This window comes from Scyliorhinus canicula, chromosome 21 (genome assembly GCF_902713615.1).
Source record: "Scyliorhinus canicula chromosome 21, sScyCan1.1, whole genome shotgun sequence".
In the NCBI taxonomy this organism is placed as follows: Eukaryota; Metazoa; Chordata; class Chondrichthyes; order Carcharhiniformes; family Scyliorhinidae; genus Scyliorhinus; species Scyliorhinus canicula.
This window is the reverse complement of record NC_052166.1, coordinates 62,593,745-62,619,353: the sequence shown is the minus strand read 5'-3', so window position 1 is coordinate 62,619,353 and position 25,609 is coordinate 62,593,745. Positions and strand designations below refer to the sequence as shown.

Here is a 25,609-nt window from a genome sequence, read left to right as displayed (position 1 = left end):
AATAATTTTTATTCGTAATTTTTACATCATAAATAACAGAAAAGAAAAATAGAAATAGAAGAAAAAACAACCCCTGCCCCTGAACAGAAGTGAAACAGCGAAAATAAATAAACTAAACAATGCAATGTACAATGAACCATCACCAATAAACAATAATAGATCCCCAACCAAACATAAACAAGCCCCCCCCCCCCCCCCCCCCCGGGTTGCTGCTGCTACCGACCATCCCCTAACGCTCCGCCAGGAAGTCTAGGAACGGTTGCCACCGCCTGAAGAACCCCTGCACAGATCCCCTTAAGGCAAATTTCATCATCTTCAATTTAATAAACCGCGCCATGCCATTGATCCAGGCCTCCACGCTTGGGGGCCGCGCATCCTTCCACTGAAGAAGAATCCTCCACCGGGCTACCAGGGACGCAAAGGCCAGAATACCGGCCTCTTTCGCCTCCTGCACTCCCGGCTCATCTGACACCCCAAATATTGCGAGCCCCCAGCCTGGCTTAATCCTGGAGTTCACCACCTTTGATAGCGCCCTCGCTACACCCCTCCAGAACTCCTCTAACGCTGGGCATGCCCAAAAAATGTGGGTATTGTTTGCAGAACCCCCCTGAACATCTCACACACCTATCCTCACTCCCAAAGAACCGGCTCAGTCATATGCGCCCGGTGCAGTACCTTAAATTGGATCAGGCTAAGCCTGGCGCAAGAGGAAGAATTCACTCTTCCCAAGGCAGTTGCCCACGTATCCTCGTTGATCAGCTCCCCCAGTTCCTCCTCCCACTTGCCTTTTATCTCCTCCACCAAGGCCTCCTCCTCCTGAATCAACTGGTAAATTGACGAAATCCTACCTTCTCCAACTCGCACCCCCGACAACACCCTATCCTGGACACTGGGCGCCGGCAGCAGAGGGAACTCCACCACCTGACGCCTAATGAACGTCCTTACCTGCATATATCGGAAGGTGTTTCTGGGGGGGGGAGGCCGAATTTCTCCTCCAGTTCCCTAAGGCTCGCATAAGCAGGTCCCCAACCCTCGGAATACCCGCCCTGTACCAGCTCTGGAACCCCCCCATCCATTTTCCCTGGGGGAAAATCGATGGCTCTCCCGTATTGGGGACCACACCAAGGCCCCCACCTCCCCCCTGTGATGTCTCCATTGCCCCTAAATTTTGAGGGTCGCTGCCACCACTGGACTCATACTGTACCTCATCGGAGGGAGCGACAGCGGTGCCGTCACCAGAGCCCCCAGGCTCGTGCCCACACAGGATGCCATCTCCAACCTCTTCCAAGTCGCCCCCTCCCCCTCCATTACCCACTTGCGTACCATTGCCACGTTGGCAGCCCAGTAATACCCGCAGAGGTTAGGCAATGCCAGCCCCCGCCCCCGTCCCTGCTCCACTCCAAAAACACCCTTCTCACCCTCTGGGTCTTCTTAGCCCACACGAACCCCATGATACTCCTGTAAACCCATTTGAAAAAGGCCTTAGGGATCAGGATGGGGAGGCACTGAAACAAAAACAGAAACCTCGGGAGCACTGTCATTTTAATGGACTGTACCCTACCTGCCAGGGAGAGCGGCAACATATCCCACCTTTTGAACTCCTCCTCCATTTGTTCCACCAGCCTCGTCAAGTTAAGCTTATGCAGGGCCCCCCAGCTACTAGCCACCTGCACCCCCAGGTATCTAAACCTCCTCTCTGCCCTTTTTAGCGGAAGCTCACCAATCCCCCTCTCCTGGTCTCCCGGGTGCACTACGAACAGCTCACTCTTCCCCATGTTAAGCTTATACCCGGAGAAATCCCCAAACTCCGAGGATCTACAACACCTCCGGCATTCCTCCCACCGGGTTCGCCACATACAATAGCAGATCGTCTGCATACAATGATACCCGGTGTAACTCCACCCCCCCCCCCCCCAGCCCCAGCCCCAACCCCCTCCAATTCCTAGACTCCCTCAAGGCCATTGCCAGGGGCTCTATCACCAGCGCAAAGAGCAGGGGGGATAAGGGGCACCCATGCCTCGTTCCTCGGTATAGGTGGAAATATTCCGGCCTCCTCCTGTTCGTGGCCACACGCCAATGGGGCCTCATACAGCAGCCTCACCCAGCTGACGAACCTCTCCCCAAACTCAAACCTCCTCAGCACCTCCCACAGGTATCCCCACTCCACCCTATCGAAGGCCTTCGGCGTCCATAGCTACCACTACCTCCGCCTCCCCCTCCACCGCCAGCGTCATAATTTTTTAGGAGCCTGCGTACATTGGTATTCAGCTGCCTCCCTTTCCCATAACCCGTCTGATCCTCATGTATAATCCCCGGGACAGAATCCTCGATCCTCGTGGCCAATATCTTTGCTAGCAGTTTCGCATCTACATTGAGAAGCGAAATCGGCCGATACGACCCGAACTGCAAAGGGTCCTTGTCTCGCTTCAAGATTAGGGAGATCAGCGCCCTAGACATCGTTGGGGACAGGACCCCCCCCCCCCCCCCCCCTTGCCTCATTGAAAGTCCTAACCAGCAGCGGGCCCAACAGGTCCACGTATTTCCTGTAGAATTCCACCGGGAACCCATCTGGCCCCGGTGTCTTCCCCTCCTGCATGCTCCCTAGTCCCTTAACCAGTTCCTCCAACCCAATCGGCGCCCCCAGCCCCGCCACCCCCTCCTCCTCTACCCTCGGGAACCTTAGCCAGTCCAGAAAACGACCCATCCCCTCCTCCTCCGATGGGGGCTCAGACCGATACAGTCCCTCATAGAAGTCCCGAAAGACCCGGTTAATCCCGGCCGCACTACGTACCGTGCTCCCCCCTCCTCCCCTCACTCCCCCAATCTCCCTCGCTGCCTCCTGCTTCCTAAGCTGGTGTGCCAACATCCTGCTGGCCTTCTCGCCATACTCGTACACCGCCCCATGCGCCTCCCTCCATTGCACCTCCGCCTTCCTGGTGGTCAACAAATCAAACTCGGCCTGAAGGCTGTGCCGCTCCCTGAGTAGCCCCTCCTCCGGGGCCTCTGAGTACCTCCTATCTATCCTAACCATCTCCCCCACTAGCCTATCCCTCTCTCTCCTCTCCTTCCCTTCTTTATGGGCCCTGATGGAGATCAGCTCTCCCCTGACCACCACCTTCAACGCCTCCCAAACCACCCCTACTTGCACCTCCCTGTTATCATTGGACTCCAAGTACCTCTCTATACACCCCCGGACCCGCCCGCTAACCTCTTCGTCCGCCAGCAGCCCCACCTCCAAGCGCCACAGCGGGCGCTGGCCCCTTCCTCCCCCAGCACGAGGTCCACCCAGTGTGGGGCATGGTCAAAGATGACTATTGCCAAGTACTCCGTGTCCTCTACCCTTGGAATCAGCGCCCGACTCATTACAAAAAAGTCAATCCGAGAGTAGGCCTTATGGACGTGGGAGAAGAATGAAAATTCCCTGGCCCCTTGCCTCGCAAACCTCCACGGACCTACCCCCCCAATCTGGTTCATAAACTCCCTCAGCACCTTGGCCGCCGCCGGCCTCCTGCCCGTCCTAGACCTAGAGCGATCTAATGCTGGATCCAGCACCGTGTTAAAGTCCCTGCCCAGTATCAAGCCCCCGTCTCTAAATCCGGGATCCGGCCCAGCATGCGCCACATCGTCCCAATTCGGGGCATATACATTTACCAAGACCACCCGCACCCCCTGCAGCTTACCACTCACCATCACATACCTACCTCCGTTGTCTGCAACAATGCTCAGCACCTCAAACGACACCCGCTTCCCCGCCAAGTTCGCCATCCCCCGATTTTTTGCGTCCAGCCCCGAATGGAACACCTGCCCTACCCATCCCTTTCTCAGCCTAACCTGATCTGCCACCCGTAGATGCGTTTCCTGAAGCATAACCACATCTGCCTTAAGCCCCTTCAGGTGCGCGAACACAAGGGCCCGCTTGACTGGCCCGTTCAGACCTCTTACGTTCCAGGTTATCAGCCGGATCACTCCCGCCACAATCCTGCCATCCTAGGAAATAGCCTGGTGAACCTTCACTGCACTCCCTCTATGGCAAGTATTCTTTCTGAAATAAGGAGACCAAAGCTGCACTCACTACTTCAGGTATGGTCTCATCAAGGCCCTGTACAGCTGCACCTGCACAGCTCAGTAAGACATCTTTGCTTCTGTACTTACGTTCTCTTGCAATGAAGGCCAGTACACCATTTTCCTTCTTAACCGCTTGCTTTACCTGCATGCTTGCTTTCAGTGGCTGGTGTACTAGGTCACCCAGGTCCTTTTGTGCATCAACATTTCTCAATCTATCACTATTTAAATAACACTCGAACAACATCTTAACATCCTTCTCACTATTCACATTCCCACTAAGTTTTGTGTCATCAGCAAACTTGGAAATATTGCATTTGGTTCCCTCATTGAAATCATTGATGCATGTTATGAATAGCTGGGGTCCAAGCATTGATCCAGTGGGACCTCGCTCGTCACCGCCTGCCACTCCATATTTCCTATCTGCATAACCCATTCCCAATCAATGCCAGCATATTACCCCCCTCAATCCCATGTGCTTTGATTTTGCACACTAACCTCTTATGTGGGACTTCATCAAAAGCTTTCTCAAAATCTAAATATATCACATCCACTGGCTCACCCTTAGCTATTCTGCTGGTTACATCCTTAGAAAACTCCAATAGGTTTGTCAAACATGATTTTCCTTTCGTAAACCCATGTTGAGTTTGTCTAATCCAGTTGATATTTTCTAAGTGTCCTATACTCACATCCATTAGAGTCTAACGTTTTCCCTACTACTGATGTTAAGATAACCGGTCTGTAATTCCCTGTTTCCTCCTTCCCTTTTTTAAATAGCAGGGTTACATTTTCCACTCTTGAATTTGCCAGGACTGTTCCAGAATCTACAGAATTTTGGAAGACAGCAACCAAGCATTCCATTATTTCCATGGCCACCTTGGGATGTAAATTATCAGGTCCTGAGGATTTATTGGCTTTTGATTCCATTAATCGCTCCAGAACTATTTTTTTTAGTAATATTGATTTCCTTCAATTCCTCCTTCTCACTTAGACCCTTGGTTCCTTAGTATTTCTGGGACGTTATTTATGTCTTCCTCTGTGAAGACAAGACTATAGTAGTGAACTGCCCTGCCATTTCCTTCTTCTCTATTATAAATTCTCCTGTTTCAGACATTTGTCTTCACTAATCTCTTTCCTTTTACATATTTATAGAAGCTTTCACAGTCTGCTTTTATGTTACTTGCAAGTTCACACTTTTACTCTATTTTACTCTATTTTCCCCTCTTTATCAATCTCTTGGTCCTCCTCTGCTGAATTCTGAACTGCTCCCAATCCTCAGACTTTCTACTTTTTCAAGCAAGTTGATATGACTCCTCTGGATCCAATACTGTCTGTAATTTATTTTGTAAGCCATGGGTGGGCCGCTTTTCTTGTTGTTTTTTCCCCAGAAAGGAATGTACAACTGTTGCAATACATACATTCATTCCTTAAATATTAGCCATTGCCTATTCACCGTTATGGTTTTTAATTAAGTTCTCCATTCTATCATAGACAACTCACCCCTCATACCGTCAAAGTTTCCTTTGTTTAGATTTTTTATTAAATTTTAGAGTACCCAATTATTTTCTTTTCCAATTTAACGTGGCCAATCCACCTACCCTGCACATCTTTGGGTTGTGGGGTGAAACCCATGCAGACACTGGGAGAATGTGCAAACTCCACACAGACAGTGACCCAGGGCCAGGATTCGAACCCGGGTCCTCAACGCCATAGTCCCAGTGCTAACCACTGCGCCACCGTGCTGCCCACTCCTTTGTTTAGATTTTTGACCCTAGTTTCAAATCGGACTTCCTCACCTTCCACCTTAAAGAGTAATTATATCATGTTATGCATAAATTATGAAAGCATTAGACGCTGTCCCAGTGACCGTTATTTTTGCTTTTAGTTTGTGGGACATATTAAGTTAGTCTGCATTGGACCTAGGCTTGGAGGGACTTTTTGCAGTTATTGACTGACTTTTGCAATTGCTGACTTTTGTAGTGAATGCAGTCCTGCTAGAAGCATTCAATTGTATGCCGGTTGATTTCCTAGGAATGGCCAATAGAAGAGAATTATCAACCAGTCATAATGGTCTCTTGGAGCTTGCTTGATAGCATTCAAGTTGCAGAGGAACGTGCAATAATTATTATCCTAAACTGGGCTGAAGCTTTATCACATGTCTTTACTAGAACTGTGTGTATATGCGTGTGTGTGTGTGTGGTGGGGGTGGGGGGGGGGGGGGGGGGGGGTGGAGATAGAGGTTATCTAGCAGGGATAGAACCAATGGATCAAATGATCTTGTGCTCTTCCATTTAATTTGCATCTGATGTCAACAAAATACAGTTGAGACAATTGGTTTGCTTGAACATTGAACAATGATATCTAAATGAAGAAAAGCACTTTGTCACTTCATAGTCGTGTATCTTTCTAAATGTACAGCATGGTAGCACAGTGGTTAGCTTCACAGCACCAGGATTCCAGGTTCGATTCCCGGCTTGGGTCACTGTCTGTGCAGAGTCTGCACGTTTTCCCTGTGTCTGCATGAGTTTCCTCCGGGTGCTCCGGTTTCCTCCCACAAGTCCTAAAAGACGTGCTATTAGGTAATTTGGACATTCTGAATTTTCCCTCTGTGTACCCAAACAGGCGTCGGAATGTGGTGACTAGGGGCTTTTCACAGTAACTTCATTGCAGTGTTCTCGCATTTAATTAAATATTATGTGTAATTCTCATATTTATGACAACTGCAAATTTATATTTTGTAATAACTTGGTCTTGGAATAACTGAGCAGATAATAACCTATATTTAATTATCTTTATTAGTGTCACAAGTAGGCTCACAGTAACACTGCAATGGAGTTGCTGTTAAAATCCCCTAGTTGCCAAACTCCGGCGCCTGTTTGGGTACACGGAGGGAGAATTCAGAACGTCCTATTCACCTAACAAGCATGTCTTGTGGGAGGAAACCGGAGCGCCCGGAGGAAACCCATGCAGACACGGGGAGAACATGCAGACTCTGCACAGACATGACCTATGTCATCCAGCGGATCAGAATCAAGAGTAGAGTTGCCTGGATGCAGTGAGTTTTAAAATGAAAATGGAATGTTTACGTAACTTGTGAGGTACAAATGAGGAATTTCTCCACCATCTGACCAGGTTTCCACATAGACACTGAAATCCAATGTTTTAGGCTAATATATCCCCTGCCTGCTCATGACCCATGTTTCTCCAAGCTCATGTCTGATAAAGTGACTTCATCTCCAGCAGCTCCATGTGACCAGAATAAGAAAATAACGATTTAAATTTGTACAGTGGCGTAATACTTCAAAAAATTTTAAGTGCACAATTTTTTTTTTCCCAATTAAGGGGCAATTTAGCATGGTCAATCCCTCTACCCTGCACATCTTTGGGTTGTGGGGGTGAAACCTACGCAGACACGAGGAGAATGTGCAAACTCCACACGGACAGTGACGTGGGGCTGCGAACGAGGCGCCGTGAGGCAGCAGTGCTGGCCACTGCGTCACCATGCTGCCCATGCCGTATCACATTAAGCATAGTCCTTCATTTGCCATAGCCCAAAACTCTGGCACTCCTTCTCTAAGTCATTTTGCCTCTCTCTCTCTCTTCCTTTAAATTGTGCCTTAAGCCTACCTTTTCTGCAAGCTTTTGTCAACTGCTCTGTTATAATCTATGTGTGCACCGGTGTCAATATTTGTTTAATAATATTCTTATTGCCACGGGACATTTTACCGTGTTTTAAAAAAATTAAATTTAGATAACCCAATTATTATTTTTTCCAATTAAGGGGCAATGTAGCGTGGCCAATCCACCTAAGCAGCACATCTTTGGATTGTGGGGGTGAAACCCACGCAGACATGGGGAGAATGTGCAAACTGCACACGGACAGTGACCCAGGACCTGGATTTGAACCTGGGTCCTCAGTGCCACACTCCCAGTGCTAACCACTGCACCACATGCCACCCTTTTTACTGTGTTAGTATATAGATGCAAGTTGTGGTTATGTGGGCTAAAAATACTTTGAATGAACAAATCAACTCAAAAAATGCAGGGGAAATCATTTTTATTTCCCCAGCGAAATATCTGTTGGGACCTGTTTTCTCATTCCATAGATCTAAATACTATCTGATGTGTTTTAAGGAGATCCTACTGTCACAGAGCAGCTTATATCCCTGGACAATTATGCCTGCTCCAAACATACAATAAATCTGGCTAATTATCTGTTTAATAGTCAGAGTCTAGACCAGTGGAGTGGATTTTCAGTGATTAGCGCCTCGATACCGGACATAGTGGTTTGGGAGAGGGCCACCTTTCTTGCCACAGGAGTTCATAGGTCATAGAGCCCTACAGTGCAGAAGGAGGCCATTTGGCCCATCGAGTCTGTACTGACCCTTGGAACGAGCACGCTACTTAAGCCCACACCTCCACCCTTACCCCGTATCCCCACCTAATCTTTTTGACACTAAGGGGCAATTTAGCATAGCCAATTCACCTAACCTGCTCATCTTTGGTCTGGGGTTAGAGGATCTTACGAAGGTGCAGCTGGTGGTGTTTCCCCAGTGCTTTGAGGTGCTTGCTGTAGGTTGATCAAGCATACAGGCACGGAAGAATCATTTCTTCCCTGTAAATACATAACTGTTGATCAATGAGGGGAGCTGGTTGGAAGAGGACCTTAATTTTCTAGATGTTTAGTGACAGATCCAGCTTTGGAGAAGGAGTCAACAATGACCTGGAGCTCAGTTTCTGACTGAGCTCACACACCAGTGTTGCCTCCATACTGAAGCTCAGTGACTGAGGATGGGGTGTTTGGGTTTTGAATTGACGGCTGCATAGCTGAACGTTTCCATTTTGCTGCAGATTGTCTCCATGCCTGTAATTTACTAGGCCACACATATATGCATATGCATCCATGTAGACTCACACAAACATACATACACACACAAATATACATACCACAAACACACATACATATTCACACACATACAGATATACATAAATATACTTACACAGATTCTCTTCTCTCTCTTGGGCAGTCCCTTCCTCAGCGTCGAAGATTTTGTTGTTAATATCTGCCTACACTGAGAGGAGGCTCCCGAGGTATGGGAAATGATGCACATTGTCCAAAGGCTCACCGCGGATCTTGATGGTTGGGGGGCAGATTTGTGTGGCAGGAGAGGGATGGTTTTGTTTTCCAGATGTTTAGTCTGAGGCTAATTCTCTCATATGTCACGGTGAATGCATCGACGATAGTTTGTAGCTCAGCCTCTGAATGTGCGCACACACACAGGCATCGCTGCGTACTGCAGCTCCATGGCAGAGGTTGGGGTGGTCTTGGTTCTGGCCTGGAGGTGTCGGAGGTTGAATAGTTTACCGCTTAACAGGTAGGTTAGCTCCACCCTAGCGGGGAGCTTCAGGGTGAAGGGTAATTGTTGCCATGAAGAAGATGGAGAAGAGCATTGGTGTGATGGCACAGCCTGGTTGACCCCAGTTTGCACGGGTATTGGGTCTATGGTGGTTCGGTTGGTGAAGGTCACGGCTTGCATATCATCGTGGAGCAGGTGGAGAACGGTGACAAATTTCTGCGGGCAGCCAAATTTGAGGATGTTTCATATGTGGCCATTAGCACCCGGTTTCCCTGGGTTTCTGTGGCTATGACTCATCTTTCATTCTCTCTCCACAATATAAATATTTCCCACTATCTCTGTCTGTTAGCTTTGACAAAGAGTCATCGGACTTGAAACGTTAGCTCTTTTCTCTCCCTACAGGTGCTGCCAGACCTACTGAGATTTTCCAGCATTTTCTGTTTTTGTTTCAGATTCCAGCATCTGCAGTAATTTGCTTTTATACTGAGAAATATAGATACACAGTAACTTCATTGCAGTGTTAATGTAAGCCTACAATAATAAAAGATTAATAAAAGATTATTAAAGATACACATTGAGACAGATAAATGCTGAGACACAGATACACACAGTGATATACTGAGACACATAGATATACACATTGACACATAGATATACACATTGACACATAGCTATACACATTGACACATAGATATACACATTGACACATAGATATACACATTGACACATAGATATACACATTGACACATAGATATACACATTGACACATAGATATACACATTGACACATAGATGTGCATTAAGACACATAGATACTCAAAGACACAAAGATACCCATTGAGACACATACATACACTGTTTTACATACATGGCACAGTGACACACAGATAGACACGGACACATAGATACACACAGTGACACAGACACCCACAGTGACACATAGATACACACAGACACACACAGTGACACATAGATGCACACAGACACATAGATACACACAGATGCTCACAGACACACACTGATGCCAAATGCCTGTAGATGCCAGAAGCCCCTACCAGCCTCCCCGAACAGGCGCTGGAATGTGGCGACTAGGGGCTTTTCACAGTAACTTAATTGAAGCTTACTTGTGACAATAAGCGAGTTTCATTTAATGCACACAGTGATCCACATTCACTTGGGCGAATACATATTCTCATTCACGTGCTCGAGCACACAACTTAACAACTATTGAAACCGCGAAACAAAGCGGGTAGTGCTGGAGTGTGCTCCCATCCCGTGAATACTGGAGGGTTGAGTCGGAAGTGAGCCAGGTTGACACTCAGTGTGTGGGGAAAATGAAATCAAACATGTTTTTGGAGCAAAGAGCCAGCAGCGCCCGCAGACATTCTAATGGGAACAAGCGTTTAAACGGTCTCCTTCACCCCCTTTCCCTCACATTGAAACAGCACATGATGCAACTCTGCCACTTGCTGTCCATTATTTGCAGTTAGTATCGGCGCGGGCAAATGATACGAAGCTGTGCCCAAGTAGACACTGCCAGAGAATACAGTAATGGACAGAGAACAGGTTCAAGGTGCAATTACATAGAGACAGAGAGAGGTCAGATTGTATAGAATCTGACATTTAAAACCGAGTTTGGATGAAGTCGGCAGGTCTGGCAACATCTGTAGAGAGAGAGAGAGAAACAGGGTTTCGAATGCCAAAGACCCTTCTTAATCTGAGTTCCAATACATGTTTTATTTGATTCAAACCTGGAATCAGCATTAAGATGATACATTTGACGGTTTTCTGGTTTGATAAGAACACTCTGGCCATCTCCCTCTTTAACAATAACTCGCTGGGCTCACAGCAGTTTCTCACTCAGTGAACCTGGAGAGGTTGTCAAATTGAGTGAGAATCCAGGCATTTCTGTCTCTCTTGTAGCCTTGGAACTGGGGTTGGTCCGCTGTAACTATTCATCTTCTCACAGTGCCTGCTAAACAGAGTAACAAGGATGAACATTCTCCCCCAACAAGTGAGATTATCAAAGAGAGAGAGAGAGAGAGAGAGGAAAGCTCTCCCCTTGCTGTAGTATACACACACATGAGCCCCAGGAACTGCGCATTTTCATTTGAAAATTGGAGGCTCCGCGCCGGTTTGAAGGAACGAATAGATTTAGTTCAACAATTCCTCTGACTGTCGAGGGTGTGGGTCAAAAAGGAAAGCGGCTCCGGGGCAGCCAGACCCAACCTGGCGGAGGCTGCGGGAGGTTAGTCTTAACAAAGGAAGATTCGAGCAGATAGTCTGTTCAACCAAATCAACAAAGGGGTTTGATTTAAAACAAAGGGAGAAATTGTCCTTCTCCCGCATAAAGCCTGCCATCCTGGATCTTCCATTGCATGGACAGCCCTCCCTCTGCCCTCCCAATCAATGTTTAGGGACGGAGATATTCAAAGGCAAATCCGCCTGTGGACCCCCAGTGTCGCCTCTCGCCCTTCCCCACACTCTCTCAAATTGTTCCACTTGACCGGGGAGATTATTGTCCAGAGTTTACACTCTGCTGATATTATTTAACTAACGATTTTACAATATAGAGTCCCCAGGGTCCGGATTTACTTAATTAACCAGTAACCCAGTGAAAAATACACCCCCCCCCCCCCCCCCCCCCCCCCACAAACACACACTCCGTCCACCAGAATTAAACACCCCAGGTCATTTTGATCATTTATCATTAGGATTCCGATTGTTTCTGAGTGAGTTTGCAAATCAATAAACCCAAATAAGGTAGTTTTTTCCCCACAAGCGACAAGGTTTTTCCCCCCTCTAATCCCAGTTGTCTGGCTCTCTGAGTCTATTGAGTGGCACAGATGAATCTCGAGGTAATTCCGTCCCAGTTAAATCTGGGAGAAGGAAGCCGGGGTCCCAAACATCGCCCAGGCTGGCCGGCCGCGATTCTTTTTCATGTTTGGGCTCCACCGATTTTCACAAAAGAAAGAGCTCCCAACCTGGAGGCGAATCACGTCAAACGCACCGGGAATCGTTCACTTTAATGGTGTTAGAACATAGAACAGTACAGCACAGCACAGTACAGCCCTTCGATGTTGTGCCGAGCAATGATCACCCTACTCAAACCCATGTATCCACCCTATACCCGTAACCCAACAACCCCACCCCCTTAACCTTAGTTTTTGGGACACTACGGGCAATTTAGCATGGCCAATCTACCTAACCTGCACATCTTTGGACTGTGGGAGGAAACCGGAGGACCCGGAGGAAACCCACGCACACAGGGGGAGGGTGTGCAGACTCCGCACAGACAGTGACCCAAGCCGGAATCGAACCTGGGACCCTGGAGCTGTGAAACATTTATGCTAACCACCATGCTACCATGCTGCCCATGCTCGAGGTGTTGGGCCACCTCGAGTCACCCTTCATTTTCGGGGGCAGGGTGGGGGGCGGGGGGTGCTGGGTGCAACCCTTAAAATGCAGAAGCGACCTTTACCACAGACTGGTTTCTGAGCGCTTCAACCGTGCTCGAATGTATTGAGGATGAAATTGTATCTAATGGCAGGAAAGTAACATGTCTGCAGGTGAGCTAAGCTTTCCATCCAAAATCCTCCCATTGTGCATCAAATGTTTTGAAGTGGCGGCTCTGGTTTTGCAGACTGTCACAATTGGCAATTGTGCTAAATTGTGAAACGCCTGTTTCGAGCCAGCGATTCTGAGTCACTGCTAACGCTCATTCAGCGTGAAGTGAATGACATGCACTTGAGTTAATGGGCCGTTTCCTCCTCTGTCTTGGCGGAGACTCGGCTTTGACGGACGGTACAAGTTATTTAACTCCGTGTTCCTCCTTTACATCTCCAGCAGCGGGTGCCACAAGCCATCATTAACGAAGCCGAGCTCAGGCGCCTCTTCTGGCGGTGTAATTGAGGAAATGAAATGGTCCATTTCCAACCAGGTCAACAATTAGAATAATCACAGGTTAAATACTTCGCTTTCCGCTCAGGGTACAGTAACGACCTCCGCGAACAAATATGTGCGGAACAATTGATAATAATAGTCATATTTATTTTCGTTTATTTCAGCTCGTGTCACCTAAGGTTAGTGGCCCGGGCGATGGTCTGGCTGCCTCAGTATACGGTTAACAGAAGCTCACTGTGAATCCATGGTCTATTGCAGCCAGTGAAAACACTAGCCACAATGTTAACAGTGATTTTCATCCATTCCAACACACTCTTTAAAATAACAAAACTCATTGGAAGTGACCACGTGAACATCTTCTAAGTTAACATTTGAATAATGCAGTTAACTTTGTGACACTTGGAGCCGACATAACAGAGGCTGTGACTGTGCTGACTGACTGTAACCCCGGTGAAGAAACATTTCCGACCGAATCGGTTCAGAGTTTGTCAAATAAAAACTAGTTAGAAAACTCGAAAGTGTGTGTGTTTGGTGGGGGGGTGGGGGGGGGGGGGGCGTAGAATGATTTTATGTGTGTGGGAGATTATGATTATGTCTGAGGGCGGTATGATTGTGTGTGTGTGAGGGGGTATGACTGTGTGTGTGTGTGTGAGGGGTATGACTGTGTGTGTGTGAGGGGTATGACTGTGTGTGTGTGAGGGGTATGACTGTGTGTGTGTGAGGGGTATGACTGTGTGTGTGTGAGGGGGTATGACTGTGTGTGTGTGAGGGTATGACTGTGTGTGTGTGAGGGGGTATGACTGTGTGTGTGAGAGGGGCTATGACTGTGTGTGTGTGAGGGGTATGACTGTGTGTGTGTGTGTGTGTGTGTGAGAGGGTATGACTGTGTGTGTGTGAGGGGGTATGACTGTGTGTGTGTGAGGGGGTATGACTGTGTGTGTGAGGGGTATGACTGTGTGTGTGTGTGTGAGGGGGTATGACTGTGTGTGTGAGAGGGGTATGACTGTGTGTGTGTGAGGGGGTATGACTGTGTGTGTGTGAGGGTATGACTGTGTGTGTGTGAGGGGGTATGACTGTGTGTGTGTGAGGGGTATGACTGTGTGTGTGTGAGGGGTATCACTGTGTGTGTGTAAGGGGTATGACTGTGTGTGAGGGGTATGACTGTGTGTATGTGAGGGGGTATGACTGTGTGTATGTGAGGGGGTATGACTGTGTGTGTGTGAGGGGGTATGACTGTGTGTGTGAGGGCGTATGACTGTGTGTGTGTGAGGGGGTATGACTGTGTGTGTGTGAGGGGTATGACTGTGTGTGTATGAGGGGGTATGACTGTGTGTGGGTGTGTGAGGGGGTATGACTGTGTGTGTGGGGGGGTATGACTGTGTGTGTGGGGGGTATGACTGAGTGTGTGTGTGTGTGTGTGTGTGAGGGGATATGACTGTGTGTGTGAGGGGGTATGACTGTGTGTGTGTGTGAGGGGGTATGACTGTGTGTGTGTGGGGGGGGGGTATGACTATGTGTGTGGGGGGTATGACTGAGTGTGTATGTGTGTGTGTGAGGGGATATGACTGTGTGTGAGGGGGTATGACTGTGTGTGTGTTTGTGTGAGGGGTATGACTGTGTGTGTGATTGCATGTGAGGGGGTATGTCTGTGTGTGTGAGGGGGTATGACTGTGTGTGTGTGTGTGAGGGGGTATGACTGTGTGTCTGTGTGAGGGGGTATGACTGTGTGTGTGTGTGTGGGGGGTATGACTGTGTGTGTGTGTGTGAGGGGGTATGACTGTGTGTCTGTGTGAGGGGGTATGCCTGTGTGTGTGAGTGGCATGACTGTGTGTGTGTGTGTGAGGGGGTATGACTGTGTGTCTGTGTGTGTTAGGGTGTATGACTGTGTGTGTGTGAGGGTGTATGACTGTGTGTGTGGGGGGGTATGACTGAGTGTGTGTGTGTGAGGGGATATGGCTGTGTGACGGGATATGACTGTGTGTGTGGGGGTGATTGTGTGTGAGGGGATATGACTGTGTGTGTGTGGGGGGGGTATGGCTGTGTGTGTGTGTGAGGGGAGGTATGACTGTGTGTCTGTGTGAGGGGGTATGCCTGTGTGTGTGAGTGGTATGACTGTGTGTGTGTGTGTGAGGGGGTATGACTGTGTGTCTGTGTGTGTGAGGGTGTATGACTGTGTGTGTGTGAGGGTGTATGACTGTGTGTGTGGGGGGGTATGACTGAGTGTGTGTGTGTGAGGGGATATGGCTGTGTGACGGGATATGACTGTGTGTGTGGGGGTGATTGTGTGTGAGGGGATATGACTGTGTGTGTGTGGGGGGGGGTATGACTGTGTGTGTGAGGGGGTATGACTGTGTGTCTGTGTGAGGGGGTATGCCTGTGTGTGTGAGTGGTATGACTGTGTGTGTGTGTGTGAGGGGGTATGACTGTGTGTCTGTGTGTGTGTGAGGGTGTATGACTGTGTGTGTGTGAGGGTGTATGACTGTGTGTGTGGGGGGGTATGACTGAGTGTGTGTGTGTGAGGGGATATGACTGTGTGTGTGGGGGTGATTGTGTGTGAGGGGATATGACTGTGTGTGTGTGAGGGAATATGACTGTATGTGTGGGGGTGATTGTGTATATGTGGTGGTATGACTATGTGTGTGTGTGAGGGGTATGACTGTGTGTGTGTGTGTGTGTGAGGGGTATAACTGTGTGTGTGATTGTATATGAGGGGGTATGACTGTGTGGGGATGGGGGTGGGTGATTGTGTGTGTGAGGGGGCATGACTATGTGTGGGGGGTGATTGTGTGTGAGGGGGTATGACTGTGTGTGTGTGTGTGAGGGGGAATGACTGTGTGTGTGTGAGAGGGGGTATGACTGTGTGTGAGGGCATATGACTGTGTGTGTGTGGGGGGTATGACTGAGTGTGTGTGTGTGAGGGGATATGATTGTGTGTGAGGGGTATGACTGTGTGTGGGGGTGATTATGTGTGAGGGGGTATGACTGTGTGCGTGAGGGGATATGACTGTGTATGTGTGGGGGTGATTGTGTGTGAGGGGGTGTGACTGTGTGTGTGAGTATGACTGTGTCTGTGTGGGGGTGATTGTGTGTGTGGGGTATGATTGTGTGTGTGAAGGGGTATGACTGTGTGTGTGTGTGTATGTGTGAGGGGGTATGACTGTGTATGTGCGTGAGGGGATATGACTGTGTATGTGTGGGGGGTGATTGTGTGTGAGGGATATGACTGTGTATGTGTGGGGGTGATTGTGTGCGGGAGGACAGCATGGTGGCGCAGTGGGTTAGCCCTGCTGCCTCAGGGCGCTGAGGTCCCAGGTTTGATTCCGGCTCTGGGTCACTGTCCGTGTGGAGTTTGCACATTCTCCCCGTGTTTGCATGGGTTTCGCCCCCACAACCCAAAGATGTGCGGGCTAGGTGGATTGGCCACATTAAATTGTCCCTTAATTGGTAAAAATGAATTGGGTACTCTAAATTTATATTTAAAAAAGTGTGTGTGGGGTACGATTGTGTGGTGAGGGTTTGATTGTGTGTGGTGGGTATGATTGTGTATCTGAGTGGTATGCTTGTGTGTGGGTTTGTGATTGTGTGTGGGGTTAGGTATGATAGTGTGTGGGGCTAGGAATGTATGTGTACAGATGGTTGTGATGTGTGTGTTGAGGTTGTGTGTCTGTGTGTGCATGTGGGGTGTTTATTTGTGTGTGGGGTGTGAGTGTGGGTGGCTGTCTGTGTGGGGGTGTTTGTGTGGTGTATGTGTGTGGGTGTGTGTTTGTGTGTCGGGGGGATGTTTGTGTGCGTGTGTTGGAGGGGTGTTTGTGTGTGTGGGCGCGGGGTGTTTGTGTGTGGGGGTGGGGTGTTTGTGTGAAAAAGTGAAAATTGCTTATCGTCACGAGTATGCTTCAAATGAAGTTACTGTGAAACGCCCCTAGTCGCCACATTCCGGCGCCTGTTCGGGGAGGCTGTTACAGGAGGGGGGGGTGTTTGTGTGTGGGGGGGTGTTTGTGTGTGGGGGGGGGGGGGTGGTGTTTGTGTGTGGGGGTGATTGTGTGTGTGGGGTATGGGGGGTGTGTTTGTGTGTGGTGGGGGGGGGGGGTTGTGCGTGCGTCAGTTTGGGGGGGTCTGTGTGTTTGGAGGTTATTCATTAAGGCCCCACCGTCACAACCTTGCCCCTCTCCTGAGGTGTGGTGACCCTCAGCTTAAATCACCACCAGTCAGCTTTCCCCCTTAAAGGGGAATGTAGCCTCTGGTCATCTGGGACTGTGGTGACTTTGCCTGACACGTTTGGGGTGGGTTGAGGTGCATTTGAGTTTTGCACTGTCATTCACATGTGCAGCACTTTGGGAATGCGGGGGAATGTTAAACCATTCCTACCCTATCAGTGTTCCAAGTAGGGAAATGTGAACGTTAAGAATGTGAATGGATCACCAAACGAGGAATCAACTCCCCTATCCAATCAGGTGGCCGATCTGCACCCCAACCCCATTTACTCAACCTTGCTCCATGTCGCCTGACGTCCTTAACTTGAAAAAAAAATCTACCAAACACCCTTTAAAAATCTCAATTTGTCCCTCGGTACCTGGGGGGGGGGGGGGGGGGGGGGTGAGTTCCAGAATTAAATTAGATTTCGTTTGTAAAAAAAAAACATTTGCTTGTTTGGCAAATAGAGTAGGCTCGCCAACTGCGGGGAGGAACAGAGACAAACTGGAGAGTGGTTGGTGAGGTCAGTCCTCCGAGAGGATTTGCTGCCTCGCTGTGCATGTCAGGAGCTCTGGGTGCACACTCGGCACTTGCACATAGAACGACAGCAGAGAGGCCAATGGGCCCGCCCTCCAAGTAATCTAATTCCGCGGCTCGTTAAAACTTATATTTGAGGCTTGCTTTTAAAACCTGCCGCGTGTTGTTCTGAGCCATGTCTGCTCCTCCACAGACTCGGGGCTGGAAATCTTCTTCTGAAAATACTTCCTCCTCTGGCAAGGAACTTTTGACAAGACTGTGCTTCTGTGAGCGCTTGGAAACGCTTGCCTCGGTTAGAGGAGCCTTTTTATAAATCTGAAATTATTGTTGTTGGTGTAATGAAAACATTTCTGTCGGAATCGAAGTATCTGCATTGTAGTGTTCATTATTTGAAAACGGGCAGGTTAAATACAACGCACAATTAGTAACAAAAAACGCTCTTTAATTGCAACGATTAAACATACATATGTATGGTACTATTTGTAAAGGCGCTCTTCAAACACGATGTGTGTATTTACATAGAATTTACAGAGGCCATTCGGCCCATCGAGTCTGCACCGGCTCCTGGAAAGAGCACCCTACCCAAAGTCAACACCTCCACCCTATCCCATAACCCAGTAACCCCACCCAATACTAAGGGCAATTTTGGACACTAAGGGCAATTTATCATGGCCACCTAACCTGCACATCTTTGGACTGTGGGAGGAAACCGGATCAGCCGGAGGAAACCCACGCACACACGGGGAGGATGTGCAGACTCCGCACAGACAGTGACCCAAGTCCGAATCGAACCTGGGACCCTGGAGCTGTGACGCAATTGTGCTATCCACAATGCTACCGTACTGCCCCACTGATTCTGGGCTGGTTTAGCACACTGGGCTAATTCACTGGCTTTGAAAGCAGACCAAGGCAGGCCAGCAGCATGGTTCAATTCCCGTACCAGCCTCCCCAAACAGGCGCCAGAATGTGGCGACTAAGGGCTTTTCACAGTAACTTCATGTGAAGCCTACTTGTGACAATAAGCGATTTTCTATACTGTTTGTATAGAATCATAACGGCACACAAACAGGCCATTCAGTCCATTGAATCCATGCTGGCCCTCTGTGGAACAAGTCAATGAGCCCCATTCCCCATTCTACCCCGGTGAATTTATAAAGACTTTATTGTGGATGCGCTAAATTGGTCTGAAGGAATCTATATTGTGCTGGTGAATTTTATCTGGCAGGTGACTTTCTTCGTTGGCAGACAAATTAACCAACCGTTGCTCATTCTTTTTGCATATACACGCATAAAAAATAATATTTTGGATGCTTGTTTTTGAATTTAATGTTTGCATTATTCTCAATCCAACCTGTTCCAATCTAACTTCATTCACAAGAGGTTCAAACCCCCACCACTCAGTAAACTAAATGCATTGGTGTTTGGCGAATTTTGGACGCAGCTCTTTAGTGTTTTGGAGGAAACACAGAAACATAGAAAATAGGCTCAGGAGGTGTCCATTCGGCCCATCAAGCCGTCATTCAAGATGACCAGGGCTGATCCTCCATCACAACTCCACATTCCCGCTCCCCCCCCCCCCCCCCCCCCCCCCCCCCATACCCCGACAACATTCTATTTTAATTCTTAAATATATTCAGTGATTTGCCCTCCACAGTCATTCTGCGGTCGAGTATTTCACGAGTTCACCACCCCTCGGAGTGAAGAAATGTATTCTCATCTCGATCCTAAATAGCCTACCCTGTATCCTGAGACTGTGACCCCCCCCCCCCCCCCCCTCCCGCCCCTTGTTCTAAACTGCCCCCGGTCAGAGGGGAAGGTGTCCAGCCTGTCTGGTCCTGTTAGCGGTTTATACTTTTCACTGAGATCCCCTCTTGTTGAAGATGGAGCTAATATCTCATTTATATCGGTGCTTCTGAGGGTTTTACAGCAATAGGTATCCAGAGAACATAGAACATACAGTGCAGAAGTGAGGAAACTCAAAGTTGAATTGCGATGGTGAATTTTACAAAACGCATGTATGTTCATTAATATATATATATGTTGCCCGAAAAATCACATGCATGTATACCTGTACATTTACAGATATGTAAATATATATGTTGTGGTAATTAACCTCGAGACATTCCATGGGAAAGACGCAAGTTTTTCTTTTCAAAATAGAAGTCTGCAGCTCTGCGCTGGTTGCTTTGATGAAGGCGGATAGTCTTTTGAATAATTCAGCGGCAGTGTGTGTGGGGAGAGGGTGGTGCCTCGGAAAGTGCTCGATTGGTAAAAACAAGTGGCTGACACGTGGATGGAGATGTACTGGGTGTGGGGGGGGGGGGGGGGCACGCCCAGCCCTCCAGCCCAGCCCCGAGCAGACAGAGTGTGCAGCAGCACTGGGAGGGAGGGAGAGAGGGAGTCAGCTGACAATACTCATTCCAGGAATTTCCACTCTCTCTCTCACACACACAGACACCAGTAGCTTCCACACCCTCGCCACGGTTATACTCCCTGTCTTCCGAGGCGGGAATTACATACCCCCCCCCCCCCCAACCCCTGTGCTTTTGCTTGGTGTTATCGTTGTTGTTTATTTTTTTCCAACCATCATTTATGAAGAACATTTCTGTTGATATCAGAAATAAGATGTTGCTGGAGCTCCCTGCGCCCACCGGCTGTACCAAATCGACAGAGCGCTCAAGATTCAGCGGCAACTCAGGTAAGAGGTGGCGGGAGAAGGGGGGGGGGGGGGGGGCTGTCCTAGGACATCCCAGGACATTGAAAGTGTTCCTGTCCCCGCTCGGGCTGAATGACAGGACGCGGTTCCATCTGTTTCTAAATCGCCACCATTTCACGCCTCTTAAATCATCGCCTCCCTGGTTTGCACCCCTCCCTCCCTAATCTCACTCGTGGGCACCCCTTCCCAAATTGACAGTCCAGCCGACGATAACTTGTCGTTTCATCCGGAAATGTAACTGTCCCGAACTAAAACGGGGGGGGGGGGGGGGGGGTTGCATTTCCAGTACTCTGACAGCTTTCCCAGACAGTATACCAATCCCATTGTCATCTGACTGATATTAAAAATCTTTTGCTGCCCCACACTCATTACGAATATGTAACGAAGGCCGTTTCTGAAATGTATTTTTACAACATTTAAATAGGCAAAGAAATTGATCAACGGCCTGACATAGATCGCCCAAAGCCACCTAGCAAAATCCAGGAAAGGGGGACGTTTATTTTGTATTTTACTTTTGTTAAATTTAGAGTACCCAATTTAATTTTTCCAATTAAGGGGCAATTTAGCATGGCCAATCCACCTAGCCTGCACATCTTTTGGGTTGTGGGGGCGAAACCCACGCAAACACAGGGAGAATGTGCAAACTCCACACGGACAGTGACCCAGGGCCGGGATCGAACCTGGAACCACGGCAGCAGTGCTAACCACTGCGCCACCGTGCTGCCCAGGGGGACGTTTATTGACTTGATTTTATTTTGTTAATAGATAAATTGTAACTTTAACCCCCGCCCTTCTGTTCGCTGGTAACCACCACACGTTATGAATATGTAATGAGGAGCATTGTTAGCAAATTCTATCAACAGATGTAGAGCGCGTGTCTGTGTCTGGGCTGTCAATACAGGGGCATCATTCATAGTGAGCATCCAGAGCACTCTCTGCCACCCCGAACTGCAGCAGAGGTCCAACTGGCTGTCTGCTCGCCCCGCTCTCCCCAAAACCAAAGGGGGGGGGGGGGGGGGGCTGTTCCAGCCCAGGGGGGGGGGGGGGGGGGCTCGAACGCACCGCCAACATTAGGTTCAAATAAAAGCGAATTTACTGCGGGTGGTGGAATCTAAACAATAACAGAAAATTACTGGACAATCCCAGGATCCGTGGAAAGTGGAGGGAGCTCACGTTTGGGGTCTGGCTCACTGTTTGTCAAAGCTCGGTTAATAAATAGTTTTTAAAAGGTGTTGTTGCTCAGGCAGTGAAACAGGCGCATTCTCCCTGAGCGTGGGTGCAATCTAGAACTAATACCCCCCCCCCCCCCCCCCCCCAGGTGACCGCACAGTTTAATAACACAATACCCAGGATTGTTACAACAGCGTCTGCTAACAGCATTGCCCCAAAGGTTACATCTATTTTTGAGGTTAGGGGGGGGGGGGGGGGGGGGGTTGTCCACGATGTGGCAGACACTGGCTCCAACATCACCTCCTCCGGCAGGAATGCATTCCCTGGCCATTTTCTCCCATTATTTCATGTGTGCCACACAATGGCGCGTGGACGTGGATAGAGGTCACCCTGCTGTTTGGGGGGGGATTTCCCACCGAGCTGGAGAATGTGTACACGAGTTGGCATTGTCGTCAATTTCACACCGATTACCTCGCACTGAAATTACATGAAGGCGGTTTGGTGACAGGAGCTGAATCCTCAGGTGGGGAAGGGGCTGATTTTTTAAAAAACAAGTGTTTATTGGACTCCGATTGCGCTGAGGTGGGAGGCGGGGGGAGGGGGGGGGGGTGGAGGGGAGGGGGGGGGAAATTTCCCACATCACTAAAACCGTGTTGATCCGGTCAGATATTGGTAGCCATTGGTCACTTACATTCCTGATGACCGAGAGCGAAACAGGAGTGGGTTTGAACATGAAGCTAGATTTGTGAGGTTATAGATCACATTGAGAATTCTAACACATTAGACAGTCTGGAGCATGGTTAAAACGGGAGGGTGTATTTTGGGGCTGAAGTATTGTTGCGTATTGGAGTTTGCCCGATGTGTTAATGGAGGGGTTGGGGGGGGGGGGGGGGGGGGGGTGGCGGATTCTGTGCTTCTGTGCTTCTTAAGCTTGCATGAGATTTCCGATTGCATTCACTATTCTAACACTTGTCTGAGTTTCACTTGTGATGGGGGGAGGGGAGTTTACAATTGCTGTTCAAGCCAACTTAGTTTTAGCAAACGGCAAACTAACGTTTCGGTGCCTTGCTCTCCATCAGCTCCCTCCTCCTCCTCTCTCACTCTCTCTCTTTGAGGGGGAGCAGATCCGGTCCACCCTCCACTCCCACTGCCCTCGCTAAAGGCACCACTGCCCAGTTCTCGCTTGACCACCTTTGCTTCGATGGGAGGGATTGATGGAATGCAATCTATATATATATATATAGATTTAGCAAAGCTTTAAAAAGTTGGTGTGTGGTGGGGGGGGGGGGGGGGGGGGTGCAGATAACCAGAACATGGCACACCATTCACCCAAATGTGTTTGATAAACTCTGGGAATGCAAACAAATGGGGCATTGATTTTGAATTCAGCAGGAGATATATCAGTAGCACTAGGCTGATTTCCCAAGGCACTGCTCGCCTTTAAAGATCAGTGTCAGTAAAATTTATCAGGGTGTTACTTTACTTGACATTTTATTGAGCGCCGAATCTTTCAAAACAAACACGGGGGCAGAGGGGCTGTGCAGACCCTGGCGCCTTTAAACTCCCCTTTTATTCCTGAAAAATACAATCTTTGTTTTGTCGTTGAAAGCAAAGTGGACGCCAGTGGAGGGGGTATTGGGAAGAAAGAGCGAGTTTTGTTTATTAGTAGCGAGTCCACTGCGGGGGTGGGGGGGGGGGGGGGGGGGGAGGCTGGAGTGAATTTGAAGTCTAGTCCATCCCAAAGCCGCCGAATGGACCTCAAGGTTTTTTCTGAGTTAGTGCGTTTGTGGTCAGAATAAGTCTGGAATGTTCTAAGAGGATAACATGGCACGGGGAAGAATGGGTTGGGTGAGTATGCGGCATTAACCAGGGCACATCAGCCAAAAAAAGCATTTCAACATCCTGTGGGTGATTTCTTATGTCTCCCACCCCCCTCCCCACACGTGAGTTCGATACACAATCCTCACATGTTAACTGCCATCCACATTTCCTTCGGAGATGTATGAATTTGATATTTGAGCGATATATTTAAGAGGGACAATTGACTCATGATCTGATATAAGTACACTGTTGGGTCTTTATCCCGGGACATATCTGGCCGACTGATTGAAGCGTGCCAAAACTGCCACAGGTTAGAGAAACAGGCAGTGTGTTCAGTTAGCCCTGGGTGGGTGTCTGTCACCTTTAAATAGCTTTCCCCACCCAGGGATTTTAGAATGAGAGTGTTATAACTCGGGTTCCCGCTCTCTCGCTGTCTGGGGCGGGGTGGGGGGTTGGATTTTAACGCTTCCTTTTGAAGGTGGCCAGTTGTTCCGTCCTTTGATCCTGGGGTCGAATTGAAAAAATAAACCAGGGAACTCACGGGGAAAAAAACGAAAACACCCGTGCGCGGGGCAAATAAGGGCCCTAAAAAGCCCCCGAGGCCATTTCAGTAGAATATATATATATATTTATAAATGGCAATTAATCGCCCAAAATAAAACAAACACGTCAAGAGAAAAAATCTAGCAAGAAGGATATTAGCAATCGACATTTGGCGTCCTTGCGTTGAAACGAAATTAACAAGCTCCATGAATGAAGGGACTCGGCGGGCTGGTTAAGAATTCTCACTCACTCGCATTGGGGAATAATTCAATACTCCGAACGCATATTTAAATTCTGCCTCCTTCTGCTAACATATTTATAACAGCATAATTACAACGATACAATCGGTTTTGTACATTTTCTGCGCAATGTGGTATTTGAACATAATCCTCTTCAGTAGCAGCTCCCCTCACCGCAAGAACTGGCGAATTTGGAAGGGGTGGCTAATGATCTTGTCACCCATTCTCCGACTAAACTGTCAAACTGGACTGGTGTCTCCCATCCCCCCCCCCATAGCCGCTTTTACAGGCTTCCCACTCTGGGCAAGTTACTGACCTTACAGAATCCCGCTGCCCAATTTATTATGGGATGTTTGCTCCGTTTTTGAACGTTTAGAGCTCACCTTTCATTCAAATGTTACCTCATTGCGAACATAAGTCAAACCGTATCATATGTCAACCATTTTAAAACCGTTCCAATACAAACCAACCCGCTTTGCAGGAAAGGTTGGAGAACGCGAAACAGGTTTTCGACTTTTCCAGATATTTTCTTTCATGTGATGAGGCAGAGAACCTGGGAACAGTGGAAGGAAACAATGGGGCTGTTTCCTGCTGAGCTCCAGGTGATACAGGTCGTTCCAGGCCCTTCGTCTCACCCCAGTTTCCTGTCCACGGACTGACTCCAGTGGATTGGTGAATCGGGCAACATCGCCCCTTGTACATTTCAGTCACTGGAGCCAGTGGTGATGCGTGTGTCATGTCTGCCGTTGTATTTGTGCGTATACATGTATATGAGTGTATGTGTTAGTGCCAATACAATTTATCAGGGTGTTGCGTTACTTAACAATTGAGCTTCGAATCTTGTGTTAGTGTGACTGTGTGTGTGTGCGCGTGTGTGTGACTGTGTGTATTAGTGTGTGGCTGTAACTGTGTTTGTGACGGTGTGTATTTGTATTTAAGTGGCCGTGCCTGTGTGGGTGTGTGACTGTAACTGTGTTTGTGTGGCTTTAACGGTGTGTGTGTTTGTGTTGTTTGTAGCTGGAACTGTGTTTGTGTTTTGTGTAGCTGTAACTGTGTTTGTGTTTTGTGTAG

General features: G+C 48.6%; 1 protein-coding gene and 1 long non-coding RNA gene across 4 annotated transcripts in view; both read left to right on the top strand.

Annotated features, from left to right (window-relative positions):
* The window catches only part of lhx3 (LIM homeobox 3), a 189,002-nt gene that overhangs the window by 108,784 nt on the left and 54,609 nt on the right, over positions 1 to 25,609 (top strand). The window contains exons 1-2 of one of the 3 annotated variants that reach the window (XM_038782325.1): positions 20,027 to 20,064; positions 20,668 to 20,747. The exons of 1 other annotated variant lie outside the window; for it this stretch is intronic. In XM_038782325.1, the coding sequence (XP_038638253.1) occupies positions 20,042 to 20,064; positions 20,668 to 20,747 (103 nt within the window). In that variant the 5' untranslated portion in view covers positions 20,027 to 20,041. Of the gene's footprint in view, positions 1 to 20,026; positions 20,065 to 20,433; positions 20,748 to 25,609 lie in introns of those variants that run through there. One more of the 3 variants, XM_038782324.1, reaches the window with a different exon arrangement.
* LOC119955776 lies at positions 11,535 to 13,835 on the top strand. The gene is made up of 2 exons (XR_005458527.1): positions 11,535 to 11,666; positions 13,486 to 13,835. It is a non-coding gene; the product is annotated as an uncharacterized LOC119955776 (long non-coding RNA).